The 15,273-nt window shown below is 38.3% G+C and overlaps 5 protein-coding genes across 5 annotated transcripts; 4 read left to right on the forward strand and 1 right to left on the reverse strand.

The window, feature by feature from the left end:
* The first annotated feature begins 1,649 nt into the window (after window positions 1-1,649).
* On the forward strand, window positions 1,650-2,220 carry RHIMIDRAFT_276116 (uncharacterized protein). The gene has a single exon (XM_023612595.1). It carries the CDS (start codon window positions 1,723-1,725, stop codon window positions 1,912-1,914), a length of 192 nt encoding a protein of 63 aa, XP_023468459.1. The 5' UTR covers window positions 1,650-1,722; the 3' UTR covers window positions 1,915-2,220.
* A 996-nt stretch (window positions 2,221-3,216) lies between these two features.
* RHIMIDRAFT_276117 (WD40 repeat-like protein) lies at window positions 3,217-5,812 on the forward strand. Its single transcript, XM_023612596.1, has 4 exons — window positions 3,217-3,510; window positions 3,562-3,695; window positions 3,747-3,846; window positions 3,902-5,812. The coding sequence occupies exons 1-4, from the start codon at window positions 3,365-3,367 to the stop codon at window positions 5,781-5,783; spliced, it is 2,262 nt and encodes a 753-aa protein (XP_023468460.1). The 5' UTR covers window positions 3,217-3,364; the 3' UTR covers window positions 5,784-5,812.
* Window positions 5,813-6,061: 249 nt separating this feature from the next.
* RHIMIDRAFT_249677 (uncharacterized protein) lies at window positions 6,062-6,625 on the reverse strand (the record flags this gene model as incomplete). The annotated part of the gene is made up of 1 exon (XM_023610645.1): window positions 6,062-6,625. The coding sequence occupies one exon, from the start codon at window positions 6,623-6,625 to the stop codon at window positions 6,062-6,064; it is 564 nt and encodes a 187-aa protein (XP_023468461.1).
* Window positions 6,626-7,658: 1,033 nt separating this feature from the next.
* Window positions 7,659-7,964, forward strand: RHIMIDRAFT_276124 (uncharacterized protein). The gene has a single exon (XM_023612597.1). It carries the CDS (start codon window positions 7,684-7,686, stop codon window positions 7,909-7,911), a length of 228 nt encoding a protein of 75 aa, XP_023468462.1. The 5' UTR covers window positions 7,659-7,683; the 3' UTR covers window positions 7,912-7,964.
* Window positions 7,965-10,577: 2,613 nt separating this feature from the next.
* On the forward strand, window positions 10,578-12,797 carry RHIMIDRAFT_311975 (uncharacterized protein). The gene is made up of 9 exons (XM_023614770.1): window positions 10,578-10,701; window positions 10,752-10,945; window positions 10,997-11,086; window positions 11,141-11,352; window positions 11,415-11,574; window positions 11,642-11,745; window positions 11,811-12,235; window positions 12,323-12,480; window positions 12,546-12,797. Exons 1-9 carry the CDS (start codon window positions 10,644-10,646, stop codon window positions 12,717-12,719), a joined length of 1,575 nt encoding a protein of 524 aa, XP_023468463.1. The 5' UTR covers window positions 10,578-10,643; the 3' UTR covers window positions 12,720-12,797.
* Window positions 12,798-15,273: the final 2,476 nt, after the last annotated feature.

The raw sequence follows: 15,273 nt of genomic DNA on the forward strand, positions 1-15,273 counted from the left end.
TATCTCCATATAGACTTATTTTTATCCACTTCACGCATTTATGTATTCATATTCTTTTTCATGGTCATAAAAATCTCTTTTCTCATTGCCCAATAAATCATATATTTGATAATACTCTTCATTCATGATACGCGAGTATCCATGACAATAAAGTCATTAATTGAAGTATGTCGTGTACCTTAGCAACCCATCCTGTTTCGAGCGCCATTTGAAATAGTTTATGCAGACTTAAAAGATCCATTGCTTTACTATAAAAATGAGCATATAGTCATCAAATCTACTACGATCACAGTCATTGCTAATGTTGGTCTGCATTTCACAAGCAGAAAGAAAAAGGATAGGGATATAACAACAGGGGATAGAGGATAAGTATTTTACCCTTTACCCTTTTTTCATGTGCACTAAAAATAAAAGTAAAAACAATACACACTCTTATGTTTTCCTAAACCAGCAACTCAATCACCTATACTTCATGCTTGATAAACAGATTTCGATACATAAAGGCTAGGGTGATTTGATTTTGGTTCTTTTTAGCAAAAAGTCATAGTGCTAATCAAATAGATCAATCATGATTGACTTTCTTTGATTTGTAAATAACAACTGTAATGGAATTAATAGCGTTTGTTCCACAGAATCGGCAGTCTAATGCTCTTTGAGAAAAGCTTTGTTTTTTTGTTTACTATCAACTGCGTTTTTGAAGGATGCCGTCCTCCCCTCAACCTTTTTTCTTGTACATTTAATTCTCACCTTACTTTTTTTTTTTTTTACTCATTATTAAAGAAAACGACCAGAAAAATAAAAATAGATAAAAAAACCACGCATTGGAAATAAGAAAAGTGAAGCAATCATAATAAAAAAATTATGTGTGTGTGTATGTAAGTGCGTGAGGTTAGCTTTATGTGAGCAAGCGGCATCAGAAAAAAAAAGGGAGGCGTGAAAATTATGTAAAGTAAACAAAACAAAACAAAAAAAAGGATACAAGAGAACATTCCATAATCTAAACTAAAAAACTAAAAAAAAAAAAAAAGGAGCTGTTCGGGTGTGCTCTAATATGGAAAAGACAGAGGATGGGCTATTTATTTATGAATTACTAGAAAAAGATAGATTGAGAAAAAGGAGGAATGAGCCATTTATTTTCAGTTTAAATCCATGACTCACGTAAACAAAAAACTATAAAAGAGACCATCATTATTTTCCTTTTTCTTCATTCTTTATCTCTTTTAAAAATTCTTCTATGCTTTTACCATTCCCTATGCTGAAAAGGTATAACAGCGTTTGGGTGATCTCAAAGTACATATAACTAATGCCATCGTTTAGAAAATTCACTTTTGCTAACTCTATTTTATGGTTCCTGATGCAACTTACTCTATCATAATGACCTCTCACGGGGCGAAGCCTTAAAGGGACCTCTACTGCTCGTTAATGCTCAAAAAATGCTTGCTACTGCTTATCAATACACTCAAACAATCAAACAAGTACTTAAATACCTACCCATGCTTATCAATACCTATAAGTGACCATCAGTGCCTGAAAATGCTAGTGAATACCTGTCCCATGATCATCAGCGTCGGAAAGTCCCTGAAGAATTTTACTCATGTCTATCAACGCCTGCTGCTAGTAGATACTGCTCTGGAGTAACTACATACGACAGGTCGCTGCTTCTCTACGCTGGATCACTCCAAGATGCTCCTATTGTTATGGCTCTGCCTCTACAGCTGATGAATGGCCCGTAAACCCTCCCTTAATGCTGAGCTCGATGGTCGCGATGCTCCAAAGGTTCAATATTCCGATGTCTCCACGGTCATCACCCCTTTCGAAACGCTTCGTCCTAGGTACTTAGAAGTGCACTCTTTGTACATTGAAGCGCCTCTTTCGTTGAATTTATCGTGGTATGGTTTTGAGATTGATTTTTGAGCCTTGAGCTTTGAGTGCTTTTTATTCATGGAAGGTTTACACCGTGTAGTCTTCTGGCATGCAGTCTATGGTTCTAGTCATCTTGGGTGTGAAAGCTAGCGATAATGTGACCATCTGGACTTATGGAAAAAAAAAAAAGAAGAAATATCTGTTTACTCTCTAAACTTGGCTATCAAAACAAAAGTCTCCACTTGCTCTCTTTACTTGGCTATCAAAAGAGAAAATCTCTACTTATCCAAACCACCCTCTCTCTTTGGAAATCAAACCACTGCTTACTTAAATAAAAGTCTCATTTTGTTACTCTTACTCTCTGAATTTTTGTTCTTTAATCTTAATAAAATATATTTACTTGACGTACTTTTCTTTACCTCTGATAATCCAATGAAACAACAGTTTAATGATTTCTTCATATGCACCACTATGAAGCAATTTGGGGTAATAATCACTATATTACCTCCCACAGGTAGTTCTCATTAGTGACATGCCATATATTAATATCAGTCTGTGCTATACATGCTTACAAGCGTTCTTCTAGGCTCAGATTCGCATCCATGTATCGTCTTTGAGCATTATTCCATCGAATTATTTTCATTAGCAGAGCATATTTCTTGTGTAATAGATCTTCACTTAATTGTGTTGACGATCTATTGGGAATACAAAAAAGGCATTCTTCTGTATCTTCACTACCAAAAGATGGGTTCTCTTACTCTATATTTTCATATTGAAAATACTTCCTTACGGAATTGAAGAGTAGTCCCTGAGAGTATAGGACATATTTATGAAGAGACTTCAAGTGGCTCATCTCCCAGCTGTACTTTTGTGTCATGATTCATTATAAACTCACGCATAATATTAACGCCTCAATAATTCAAGTTGATCCTTTTTTTTCACAGTTCATCAACTCAAAACCTCTCTTCACATTTTTTTTATGTTGCTTCTCACGCGAAAACACTACTGTTATGACAATTAACCATTACAATAAGAATAAACTGAATTTGTAAAGAAGCAAGGAGGAACCAGATATGTTATTGGTTACTTTGTCAGTGCGTCCCGGAATAGATTTGTCGAACAAGCTACTACTACAAAATCCTAAATTGAAAGATATTGTTATAAGAGCAGCCATGGGCAAAAGTATCACAGGTGATGCATATTGATAAAACTGAAAAAAAAAAGCACATAAAAATGCTTCGAATATTATTGGATGACAAGCACAGGCTTCTGAGTTTCATCTTTAAAAAATTGGATTGCAGCATACATTTGTATAAAGGCAAGGGCAACTGCGGCAGTCTTTTCTCTCTTATCAAAGAAGAGAACCACTCTCTCTATCTCTAGTCTTTTTATACGTAACAAGAGGATTTTTTTTTCTTGGATTAATAGAGGAAAGAAAAAAAAAACCAAACGAACAACACAACAGCTAGATCATCAACTTCTTTCTTTTTTGGGCAAATTCATGTCTTTCGACCAAATCAATACAACAAGAGCAGAGAATAATCAAACAATAAAGAACATAAAACACATTAACGACTCTGAGAATACAGCGGAACAGCATGATTTGCCTAAATCAAGAAATAGCAAGCAACGATCTCCAGATCCAAAGTATTACACTAAAAATAGTAAACTGCATAGTAATCTAATATTTGGCATTAGTGCACCTTGTTACATCCATCAGCTTTCGATAGAAGTTGTTACCCATATATTTGCTAGATTGGATCCAATCAGCTTGGCTACTGTTGCCAAGGTATGCCATTACTGGAGGCACATTGTGAACAATGACGTCTGCTGTAAGTTGATATAGACATTATAAGAGGGATTAGTTATTAACAGTCATCAAGGGAGAGACGCTTTTATATCATATTTTGGAAAACTACCGTATAAGAGATTAAGCTTAGAAAGTTGGAAGACTGAATATATACTTCGAACTCATTTGATAAGGTAAATTCAAATAATATAAAAAAGAAAGAGGATCATTTATCGTGTATCTTAATAGAAAGTGGACAAAGAGCCGAGGACCAGTTATATCATTCGCTCCAAAAATAGGATCTTTAGAATCCATGTATGTTGACTTTGAGGATGCAAGTATGATCGTTGCTAGCTCTGAGCAAGGAGTAGCTGCCAAATGCAATCCTATGACTGGGAAAATCGATCGACATCTGCTTTATAGTACAAATGAAGCTATACCGCTACATGTTACCGCAACCAAAGTAGAAAAAGACCGCATTGCCTGGGGATTTCAGCCTGGATATATCACCTTATTGGTTCGAACGAAAAGAAGCGCTCATGTTGCTAATAGACTCAAGGTTTTTTCAGATTTTCATCAAGGACCCGTGAGGATCTTGGTGCTTCCTTCAACGAATCAAGATATTATTTTGAGTGGAGCGGACGATGGTCAAATCAAGATTTGGGACGTAGCATCCCTCTCTTGCGCCTGGACTTTAAGTGGTCCTTCCGCTGTAGCTAAACCCACTTGTTTGGAAGTAACGAACGATCAAAGAATTATTGCAGGATATAGTGATGGTACTGTTATCATTTGGAACATAAACCTCAATCATGTCCTTCGGATGAGCCGTAGTCAAAGGAGCGAAAATTATCAGCAAGCATATACAGAGTTTTATCAAAAGATAGAAGAGAACAAGCGTGTTATTTCTCCTCCTCGAAGCCGTGGTATTGTTACACCTGTTCAATCCATGCTATACGACAGTGAAACGAGTATGATCATAGTGGCTTATAATGGGCGAACAGAAGTTAAAAAGTTTAATGTCAACACTGGAATTTGCACGGCATCATTTAGCGATGGTCATTTTGTGGGCACGACGATTACTTGCATGCAGTGGGACACCTCTCCTTCGTATCTCAGCACACTAGACGAAGCTTTAAAGCCTCATCCAGATAGCAAAAAGAAAGCCAATATCATACACTTGGCCAGCCCAAAATCATCTGGGCAGAGTACACCTTTAGCCACCGGTGTATCAGCTAAAGCAACTCGTTTGCTCGTCACTGGAGATGATTTGGGCGTCATTTGCTTATGGAATGGAGATGAAGTCGGTAAAGATGGTCAAATAATTAAGCCTATACAAATTTTATCTGGTGGGCACACAGTTGCTATAAGCAGTATTTATGTGGATGCTTTCAAAATTGTGACTGGAAGCGATGATGGTTGGATTCGCATGTGGGATCCTTTAACTGGCGTTAATATCCATACATTGGGCAATAAGATACCTAAAAATGCGCCTGTCGACCGTACAGATGTCAATGTGATGCGTGTAAAGAACATTTGGTGCAGTGAATACCAAGGTGTCGCGACTATCGGCCATCAGGTTAAGACCTGGGACTTTTCTCCAAGAAAGCAATTGTTAAATAAGAAGCAGTTGAAACCTAAAGGAAAATTTGGAAGTGGCAATGCCCGGGACAAGTATAGATATGAAATTGATCAGGAAGTAAAGGATTCAATCAAGAAATTAGAAAATGAAAAAAAAGAAAGACAGCGCCATGAAATGAAATTAAGCAAGTTGACACTGGAAGGCTTATCTGATGAAGAAATGCTGCACTATGCTTTAATGTTATCTCAAGATACCTCAGCAATAGATGTAGCTCCACAACCATCAATAACACATGATGACTATGTTGATGATGACGAAGAGTTGCTAAAGGCAGTTATTGCTAGTCTGAATGTTGATCAAGATACAAACGAAAAGAATAGTTTTGTTGGCAGCTCTAATACTAGTAATCATTCAGATGCTGGCTCAAGTGATCAAGATGAATGGCCATCAGCAGCAGAATCCGAAACAGCTAATCTAGCTGCTACACATGAAAAGAATGAAATTGATGAAGAGCTTTTATATGTATTAGAATTAAGTAAAACGGACAAATAAACAATACTTTTTAGTTTCTTGACAAAAGGAAGCTCTCGTAACTTTCTATGGACATAGCTGCTTGATGCTTTATCTTGAAGCTTCATTTCTTGAATGAACTTCTTTTGTTCCATTTTCTTCTGTATAAAGTGTAACCGTTTCATGTAGCATTGAAGCTTGGCATACAGATTAGCTTCACTTGGTACGACGGCATCATTGGAAGCACCGTACATTGACCAGAAAGTAAGAAAGCTATTGACAATGGTTTCATGTCATTCTATTCGATCGACAGTGAATGATCAGGCAAACTTGGAGTTTATCTTTTGTTGAAAGATATGCTTTGTTAAAGACTTGCGCTGTTTAACTGTTAAGCTATCACCACGAAAGTAAGGAGAGGCCTTTTCAGACAGGACATTAAGAATATGTCTGAGAGTTCTGCCTTCGTAAGTACAGCATACATAGTTGCAGACCAGTGTTTCATATTGCTTAGACATAGAAGATACAATGGTCATATAACCTTTACTTGCATGATTACCCAAGTCATATTGAGTAAGGGAAGTAGATTCACAAAAGGCCTTGAAGCTCTTCATGATACTATCAGAAGCATGTTTTCCTTGGCCGCCAAAGATGGAAAATATATTATAGAACAAATTTTCAGTGACCACAGGCAACTCTTCACCATTTTCGAGAAGTTCCAAGAAATAGTAATTAGCAAAAATGGATCCAGCATATACAAGTTGAGTAATGTGGTCAAATACTTCTTGAATCAAGGTAACAAACTTGGGATATCTACAGGCGTTAGCCAAAGATGTCTTGATTACAGAAGTTTTCTCGATGGCATCTTTAGGCTTTGAGAGCCTCATTTTTTATTTATTCATAGGATATAACTTGCTGGAGGAGTGAGAGTGATCGGCTGAACCACAAGAAAGACATCGAACTTGCTTTTGTTCATTGCCTGTCGTCTTGTTCTTTTCTTTCTCCTTTTTAAGTGCTTCAGTCTTATCAACCTTGTCTTGATATTTTCTAGAGGCCTTGATGGGAGCAGAAGTACAGCTAGTGGAAGGAATAGGAGCAGGTAATACAGCTTGAACACTCGTATCTTTTGTCGTATTTGGCCATGTCTAATACTAATCTTTACGTGTGAGATTACATTTGACTTAATTACATGTACCTTAATTAGTACTCTGACCTCTTTTAAGATAACCTAATTTCTTTTTGCTATGAGCTCTTCCTCTCATTTCTAATAAAAGGATAAAACAGAGACTCATCACTTATTTGCTTTTACTCTACACATTTACACGAGTACTAACTACAACCCTAACTACAACCTCAGCCTCAAATATTATCAACAACGCTATCAACAACGCTATCAACAAGTAAACCAACTGAGCAGTTGGATCCTTTAGCGGTTATTGGTTTATTCTTGTGTTCACAATATCTTTCTATAACACATCTTGCTAGTGGTTCCCCGGTAGCACTTCTACGCCTGACCTAGATGCAGCCACTATAGATTTGACATCACTTTGTCGGCCTCGTGTTTCTAGAGTGAACGATTTTGGTCCTCTTGTCTGTTATCAGTCTTACCGTAAGTATTTACTGTTGTAACGAAGCTTGGTGCGGGAACAATACGAATCTACCGTGTCTTCTGCGTTGCGGACATCTTTTTGGCGACTACCGCTCCCTCTAACAGCGCGAAATACGTGGTATTGTTTGCTACATCGAACAATCCCTTGTAAACAACGCCTATATGTCCTTATTCCGAATCAACACCCTTCCGCGTCGTGTTCATTCTATGGTTCCGCTGATGAAACTGTGTCTCATTTTTCTTCACCTGTTCTCACAAAGCCGCGCTGTGAGCAATGGCTCTCCATAAGTTTTTTTTTCTGGGTTATCCTGCTCGCTTACTCAAATCGAACAGTCAATGCTAACCATTGCAGTATCTCATATAAACACCACTCCCGATACTCTCAGCTCAATTGTCTCAAGCATCTCGCTTTTATCACTACTCGGCTGCACTCTTCAAGTCATATGGCAATCACATTGGCAAAAAGTATTTTACGATACACATTTCACTTGCCAAACGATGCTCGCTTCTCTTGAACAAATGGTATTCCGCTTACACCATGAAAACAGCTACACTTTTGATTAATGAGCTTTAATTCTCACTAAACACTACTCACCATTTGCATATTTCAAATAAAACCCGGATTACTGGCTCACCAGTACTCCCTTATATATAAAAAAAAAACGTCTTGTTAGTAGTGGTCAAGATACAACAATGAAACTTCATACAAGGTAGCTATAAAAACGTTTAACAGTTATTTGGTGAAGAACAGAAGAAAACAAAAGGAATCAGAGCAATATGTGACAACACTCATGCCCAACTTGAAAAAATTAAGAGCTGTATTCAAAATGGCAATACTGGATCCCTTGATAAGGCGCTTCTATATATCGAAGACACTTTCATTTATTTGAATGGCGACTCAATTTGGCAACACTCAAGCGCGCTTTCGTACCCGACACCTACTACAGAAGCTCAACAGATACCGACGACATGCAACACCACCTTCAACCACACAGAATCACCTTTGTCCTATCACTCCAGCAATGAAACAAGAACTCACCTGGTGAGTTTCATAACTTCAGCACACACCCGTCACTCAAGTGTTTATGGATGCATCCGACACGGGTTGGGGAATAGTTTGTAGCAATCGTCTCTTCTCTGGTCTCTGATCCTCTCACGAACGCCGTTTCCATATCAATTACAAGGATCTCCTAGTTGTGGACAAAGTCCTACCGCAGGTACCACTATCATACTCGGAACTCACCCAGCTATGTATGGACAACACGTTAGTTGCCTTTCACGCAATTCGAAAGGGTCTTTTCCCAAGCCGACGAACAGCTACAGCTACCTTGCAGCTGAAACCAGAAATTAGCCGCATTACCTTTGAGCATCACGACAATCTATCAGCCCTGGGGTCTCTGATGTCAGCGCCTGATAGATTTGAGAGCGCCTTCTTTTAGATGCCCTCATGTGCTCATTGGACAACCCCATAACCCACGCAGAAATCCAATGCAGTACCTATTTCGATTGCCAAGGTCCTTCTTTACCAACTGCGTTTCTTATGGCACAAAGACTTTGAATTGGCTAACACAACCACGTCATTCGCCTTTGGCTCTACCTCATTCGCTGCTTCTTTGACCTCAGTACTGGCAAACTTTTTGGTCCCTGACTATATCTCCCAAGGCCTTCACACCATGGTTTCGCTTGTTACATGGCTACATTACTACGGCTGTTTTACAGCATGCCTAGAATCCCAGCGTGACCATCTCTCCACTGTGCAGACTCTGTCAATAAGACGTTGAAACAGACCACCATCTCTTTGTGAGCTGCTTCCTCAAACTCAAATTCTGGCCTTCCATTTTTGAGACATTCTCTGCCGAACAAGTTCCTTGCTGCAGATGAAATATGGTCTGTGCTCACTTCTTTTATTCCTATAGATAAACAAACCATAGTCGATACGGACGTTCTTTGCTCCTTTGGCGCAGGTATCGCAACTATATGGAAACACCACTGGCAGTTTGTATTCAATAACACTCCATGGTATACAGCTGCAGTTGTCAACAGTTTTGAATTGGAACATAGCGGATTCCTGTCGATGTTGCCTTTTGAACGAAATTTATCTTCCACTATAGACACATAATTTATTAAATAAAGTCCACACTTTCATACAAAAATATATATATTTAGATAATTTAGGCGTCCAAGCCAAGTTTCATTGGTGGAATGTGCAAACCTGGTCCTCTCCACTATGTCAAGTATATTTGGACTCTACTAAAGATCTCTGTCATTTTCTTGTCAGTTGTCCCTCCCTCGATCTCTTGAACATGTCCTTTCCTGATCGCTCCGAAGATACTGTTTGGTTTACTTGTGCGTTTCTTAGGTTCACTGACGATATATATCCTCCTCGAGAACTGCTCGCCACCTTGGATGTCGTCATGGAAGCGCTCTGGAAACATCACTAGTTATGCGTTTTCAACCGCCACTCTTGGTCAACTTCTGCTACCATATCTCTGATGAAATTGCTTTGTCATACAAATTTCAACTGCTGAATTGAGCTGCGGATAGCCACCTATATTCAGCACAACATACACTATTTCAAGAAAGAGATGTCGCGCTGGCTTGTCGCTTTTTCGTATAAATCGTATTATAAAAATTGCAAAAATGCGATTTCACTTTCTGACAAGACTGTATTATGATTTTTATATTAAAAAAGCTTAAACAGCAATACGCCACTTTCATAAACTGAGTGTGATACTGGAATAATATTGCTATAGATAATGATTTTATTAAATTTGATAAAGCATAGAGTAAAGAGATATAGCAGCAACGTAGATAAATGATCAAAAAGAGGGCAAAAAAAGTATAAAAATAAAAGAGACAAAAGGAATAAATATGATTATACAAGTTCCTATTTACTGAACTTGAAAATGATGCGATTATTCCATTCAGTACACTTGATTCTTGAGGGGATATTCACCTGTCCAAAAACAAATATGTACTATATCACTGTTAACGATGATACACACATTTCCTCCTGACAAATTTTATTACTTTATACTAGCATATGCCTCATAAGTCATTTATGTCTGTACTCTTTAGACATTAAAGAGATAGTCCTGTAACATTAATCATTTCTTTTGATGTAACATTTGAAGGTAGAGAGGTCAATGGCCTATTAAAGAAAAGGGAGAGTTTTATTTAATATCACCTTGTAAATACAAAAACTTTGAATAGCCGTAGTGTTTGTGACACAATTATGCATAGTTTCTCTGTTGTTTCAAGTCCATTCCGCATTGGTTTTTTACTCTCAATCAACAATGAGCCAATTTAAAATCACCTTGACACCGTCAGTACAGTATGAACTTTGGTTACCAGGTAATATTTTGGATTGATTCTCAATAGATATTAATTATTCGTGCCAATAGATTTCTGGACTTTGTGCTCTCCTAAAGACTGGGCTCCAGTCAATTACTTGACACAATTACTAATAACCCATCCAGAACTGTCAAAACGGATCGCCCATCAACGATTGGCAAAAGATGTCAACCTTATGAAAAAGCATGTGGTTCCTGGCACTATGGCAGAAGCAGCAATCACTAACTTGATAAAGATTCTTCAGGTAGGAACATGTCCTGTCAAGAAAATAACTGTTTAATCTATTCTAAATTAGACTCTTAATAGTGATAACACTATTATTCAGTTTTGGGAGAATCATGTAGCATTAATTAGTGATTCTAGTTTGAATTACAATAGTTCTAAGGTGAATAACAACATGTATTTTTCACGCATTTGCAACTAATCGAGGTCGGAACAGCTACGGCTCAAAGCTTCGATGGCTAGAGAAACTGCAGATGAAAGTGAACGGCTGATACAAAAACGGCGTAAAGTGAATCAGAAAGAAGCTGAAGATCAAGGAGAAGCTGAGAATCTAAGTAAAGTAGAAGAGAAGGCGGGATCAACTATCTGGGATGAGTGGAAGGAGTTTCTACAAGACCCTCATATTGCCCTTAGTTGCCATGCGTTAAGGTAAACTGGGTTACCACAAACATTGATCAGATTAACAGAGATACTAATATTTGCTGATCAAGCCCCGAGAGGCACAGTATTATATGGTGTGGTAAGCTAGTTCGCCGACGTTTTTTTATGCCTGAATCCTTATACACACGTACTGTACAAGAGATACCTCCTCCTCCTCACGTGTCAATCTTACAGTCGTGCCAAGATCCATACAAATCAATTTTGGAAGCAGTAAGTCCAAACTCAAGGTCGTATTATTTCAATATTCGATATTCTAATGTTATAATTTCTATTGTAGGAAGATATCCAACATATGAGAGAAGAAATGAAATTACTGCGACGTATTGTTCATGAAAATAATGATGGTCAAGTGGAATTTTTGTTAGATATGTTAGACATCTTGTGAGCTTACTTCCTTGCTTCTGATTTCATTCAAGCATACTAATCACACATAACAATCAATTTAGTGTCAAAACAGTTTTCCCAACGGATGGCCAGAGCTTGATCCACAGCGAGAATTGTTTCAAGTCAGATTCTTTATGGCCAGTCCAACAAGCTGTAGCTGTATATCTGCGTAGCAAAGGACACAAGGCAATTTTCTTTACAGGAGAAGAAGAGTTGGAATCAATGACAAGGGAGTTAGAGAAGGATGGCCAAACAGATGGACGTTATAAATACTATGCTGATGGTGTTTTACGGGTGAATAACCTCGAGGTCTTGATCATGGAAGCATCTTCTGCCTATGACAAGGCAACAAATATAAAATTTTCATTCGATTACTACAAGGGTATGTTTGGTGTGCTATCGATTATGAAACACATAGCAAGTAAGTACAAGTATGCATCGTTCGATACTTTCAAGGCTCTCAAGATACATTTCATACACGCATTTGGTATTAAAAAAAAAAAGAAGCACGACACATTTTTAAAGGTGCTCTACTAATACTTACATCTTAATTGTTATTATTGTACCTCCCTAGGCTCTGCTGTACGGCACTGGTCAATCAGTTTTCCTGAAGCAAATATTTCGCTCATGACAAAATTAGACAGGAGTGAAATACCTTTAAAATTGAATGATGATAATGCAAAAGAAGCGAATCCATTGAGACACTTCATTCAACTACATTTGAACTTGACCGTGAGTATATATTGTCATTGACAAAGAAGGAAGAAAAAAATTTATTAATGCATGAATAATCGCAGGTCACACTTGAAGAGACAATAAACATCCTTGCGCAGCTGAAGATTGAGCATCAAGCAAACTATGATTCGATGCCGGCTGTGACACTAGAAGACCATGTTGATTGCTTGATAGTTCGGTTAAATGAAAAAAAGCATGCAAAAGATTTGAATAGGGATGGACCACAAAGTCCATAAAATATACAGCCACAAATAATTAATTTTCATACAGCTGCAAGTGAAAGGTCATAAGTAAATAAATTAGAGAAATGCGATGTGGATTCTCATCATAATCTTTTTTTTTTTAAACATTTCTTGAACAATTTCATTTATTCAAGTTACATTATATAGACGCAAGATATAGTGATGTTTTAAATTAAAAAATATGCTTGCAAAATTCAATAGTATTTATTGATTTGAAGAACACCAATCAAACAGTTGTCGAAATGGAAGATGAAGATGAGGTGGTAAAGGCTCTTTCGTGCCACACTTTATTTTCAGATAATATATAATAAAAAATTTTTCGATCCTTATTTCTTTAGATCTTTGAGCGCTGCTAACTCATTTTTTCTATTTATCTTAGGAGGGGAACAACAGCGAAGAAAGCTAGTTGAAAGTTGAAGGGCGGGTGACACCTCATCTTCACCTTCCACTTTGGCAACTGTTTGATTGGAAGTCATACTTATCCCAATCATTGTTGCCTCCGTTCCAGGTTCCGATGAGGTTGTAGCGTTTTCCGTAGTAGAAAAAATGGTGTTGCTTATTGCTTGGCTTTCTTGAAATTTGTTGGAAGGTTGATAATAGTATTTCTCGAAGGTGCCCGAGTTGCTTGACCAATTCGCATGTTTCTTTACTTGTTCAATCTTGTGACCATGTATTACTGCCCACGTACTTGCTGCTGCTCTCAATGGATGTGCTTTGTATGCCTTAGTGTCAATGCCTGCTTCTTTCATTGTTTGTTGTATCCATGATGCGGTGGTTTCTTGATTGTTTTCCATTGACTTTCTTTTGGTTCTCTTGATGTTAAAGCTACTCCAAGCAGTTGTCCGTCTTCTGACCATGAAAAAGCTACGTCTCTATACTGTAATTTGCCGAGGTCCGAGGGAGATCGCATCATAGACACGATGCCGATCCAGATAGTGGTTTTCTTTTGCAATCTCGCTAGGTCTAAACGTGCACTGGGGCCTCACCTACGGACGTAGGTAATCGGTTGCTGTATGTCCCAAATCTCTTGTTTTCCTATGGTTGGGATCTTCACTTCTGATTTTCGTTTAGCTTGAAAAAGTGAGACGATCAGTAGATTTTCTATAATATAGCACTTATCTTCATGGATAATGCTGAATACCGAGGCTATTGATGATCGGTAGACATTTAAAGTCGGTGCAGACAGATGTGCATATTCATGCAGAAAGCGATACACTGATTTTGGATCGTAAGCTTATGAATTTACTCCATGCTTATTGCACCAATTTGACCAAACTCTCTATCCATGATCGTATGCTTTATGTGTCCTTTTTTTTTGTGGACTGTACCAAAATGTCAATATCTTCTGTTGTTAGGCCATCCGCAATCCTCTTTTGGAAGACAACACCCATATGACTAAGGACCATTGCCGATTGAGTCTCATTTGTATTGGCGTCCTCAGTTGTCTCATCCTCATCAGTAAGCTCCACCAATACTGGATTGGCCACAACGGCGTGATCAACACTGCTTCCTTGATTTTGTCTTCTTTTATCTTCCTCAGAATCTTTGGGATTAATTTCCATGGTGGATTTAAATACAGTCCCTTCTTTGGCCACTTTTGATGAAAAGCGTTGATTGCTTGTGCACTGGGGTCTGGGAGTTGATTCAGTACACCGGTAACTTCTTGTTTTGCCTCGCTGCAAACGCATCTATCTTGAACTTATTGAATCCCCGTAGCTTCCTTATATGGTTGAACCATCTCCGTGGTAACGCCCACTCATACAGAGGTATCTTCTTTCTGCTGGGACGATCTGCCATTGTATTCTGAATTCCAGGAATGTGGTGACAGGCCAATCTCACGTTGTAGCTGTTGCTGATTGCTTGAATTTGAATCGCTAGTTCTTGAAGAATCTCTGACGATGTTCCCCCTGCTTTGTTCACATACTTCAATGCTGTCGTATTGTCCGAGTATATCTTCAGGATTGAGTCCTTGTACTGTGGAAGATGAACCTGTAGCGCAAACAGCATGTTTTTTAACTCGCAAGCATTTATACTGCGGACCAAAACCCTGCTGTTTGGACTGAAGCTGAACTTACTCCCCAACCGGAGTCGGAAGCGTCGGTGTAGATGGTTAGATCTGGTGTTAGTGGTTTGCGTCGGATTGAAAAGCCATTTTTCAATGGGGCCTCTTTTAACCACCACTCCAGTCCCTGTAGGCTTTTCTGGCCTATCGGACACGGTGTATTCCAATTGTGGCTGCGTAACCTGAGTGCTCTTGCTAGGTCCCTTTGTAGATATCTCACGTGAAGTAGTTCTTCCCCAGTCGCCGGTATCATAGCAGTTATCTTCCCAATAAGGCTCGCTATCCATTGACAAGATTTCTGTTCCTTGTTGTTCAGCAGTTGTCGAATCCTGATATTTAATTTCTGAATTTTTACCTGTGGAACTTGTATCGTCATATCTTGAGAATTGAACAAGAAACCAAGGAACGATTGTGCCCGTTGAGGTGCCAGGATACCCTTCTCTTTGTTGATCAAAAAATACAATTGTTCTAAATGGCTATCATCTT

This window comes from Rhizopus microsporus (genome assembly GCF_002708625.1).
Source record: "Rhizopus microsporus ATCC 52813 unplaced genomic scaffold scaffold_4, whole genome shotgun sequence".
NCBI lineage: Eukaryota > Fungi > Mucoromycota > Mucoromycetes > Mucorales > Rhizopodaceae > Rhizopus > Rhizopus microsporus.

Excerpts from the sequence above, each read along its gene's own strand:
- RHIMIDRAFT_276124 (XM_023612597.1), top strand. The coding sequence starts at position 7,684 with ATGCTAACCATTGCAGTATCTCATATAAACACCACTCCCGATACTCTC.
- RHIMIDRAFT_276116 (XM_023612595.1), top strand. The coding sequence starts at position 1,723 with ATGGCCCGTAAACCCTCCCTTAATGCTGAGCTCGATGGTCGCGATGCT.
- RHIMIDRAFT_311975 (XM_023614770.1), top strand. The coding sequence starts at position 10,644 with ATGAGCCAATTTAAAATCACCTTGACACCGTCAGTACAGTATGAACTT. Across the intron at positions 10,702-10,751 it reads GTATGAACTTTGGTTACCAG|ATTTCTGGACTTTGTGCTCT; the intron begins GTAATATTTTGG and ends TCGTGCCAATAG. Across the intron at positions 11,746-11,810 it reads TTAGATATGTTAGACATCTT|TGTCAAAACAGTTTTCCCAA; the intron begins GTGAGCTTACTT and ends CAATCAATTTAG.
- RHIMIDRAFT_276117 (XM_023612596.1), top strand. The coding sequence starts at position 3,365 with ATGTCTTTCGACCAAATCAATACAACAAGAGCAGAGAATAATCAAACA. Across the intron at positions 3,511-3,561 it reads CAACGATCTCCAGATCCAAA|TGCACCTTGTTACATCCATC; the intron begins GTATTACACTAA and ends ATTTGGCATTAG. Across the intron at positions 3,847-3,901 it reads CTTCGAACTCATTTGATAAG|AAAGTGGACAAAGAGCCGAG; the intron begins GTAAATTCAAAT and ends GTATCTTAATAG.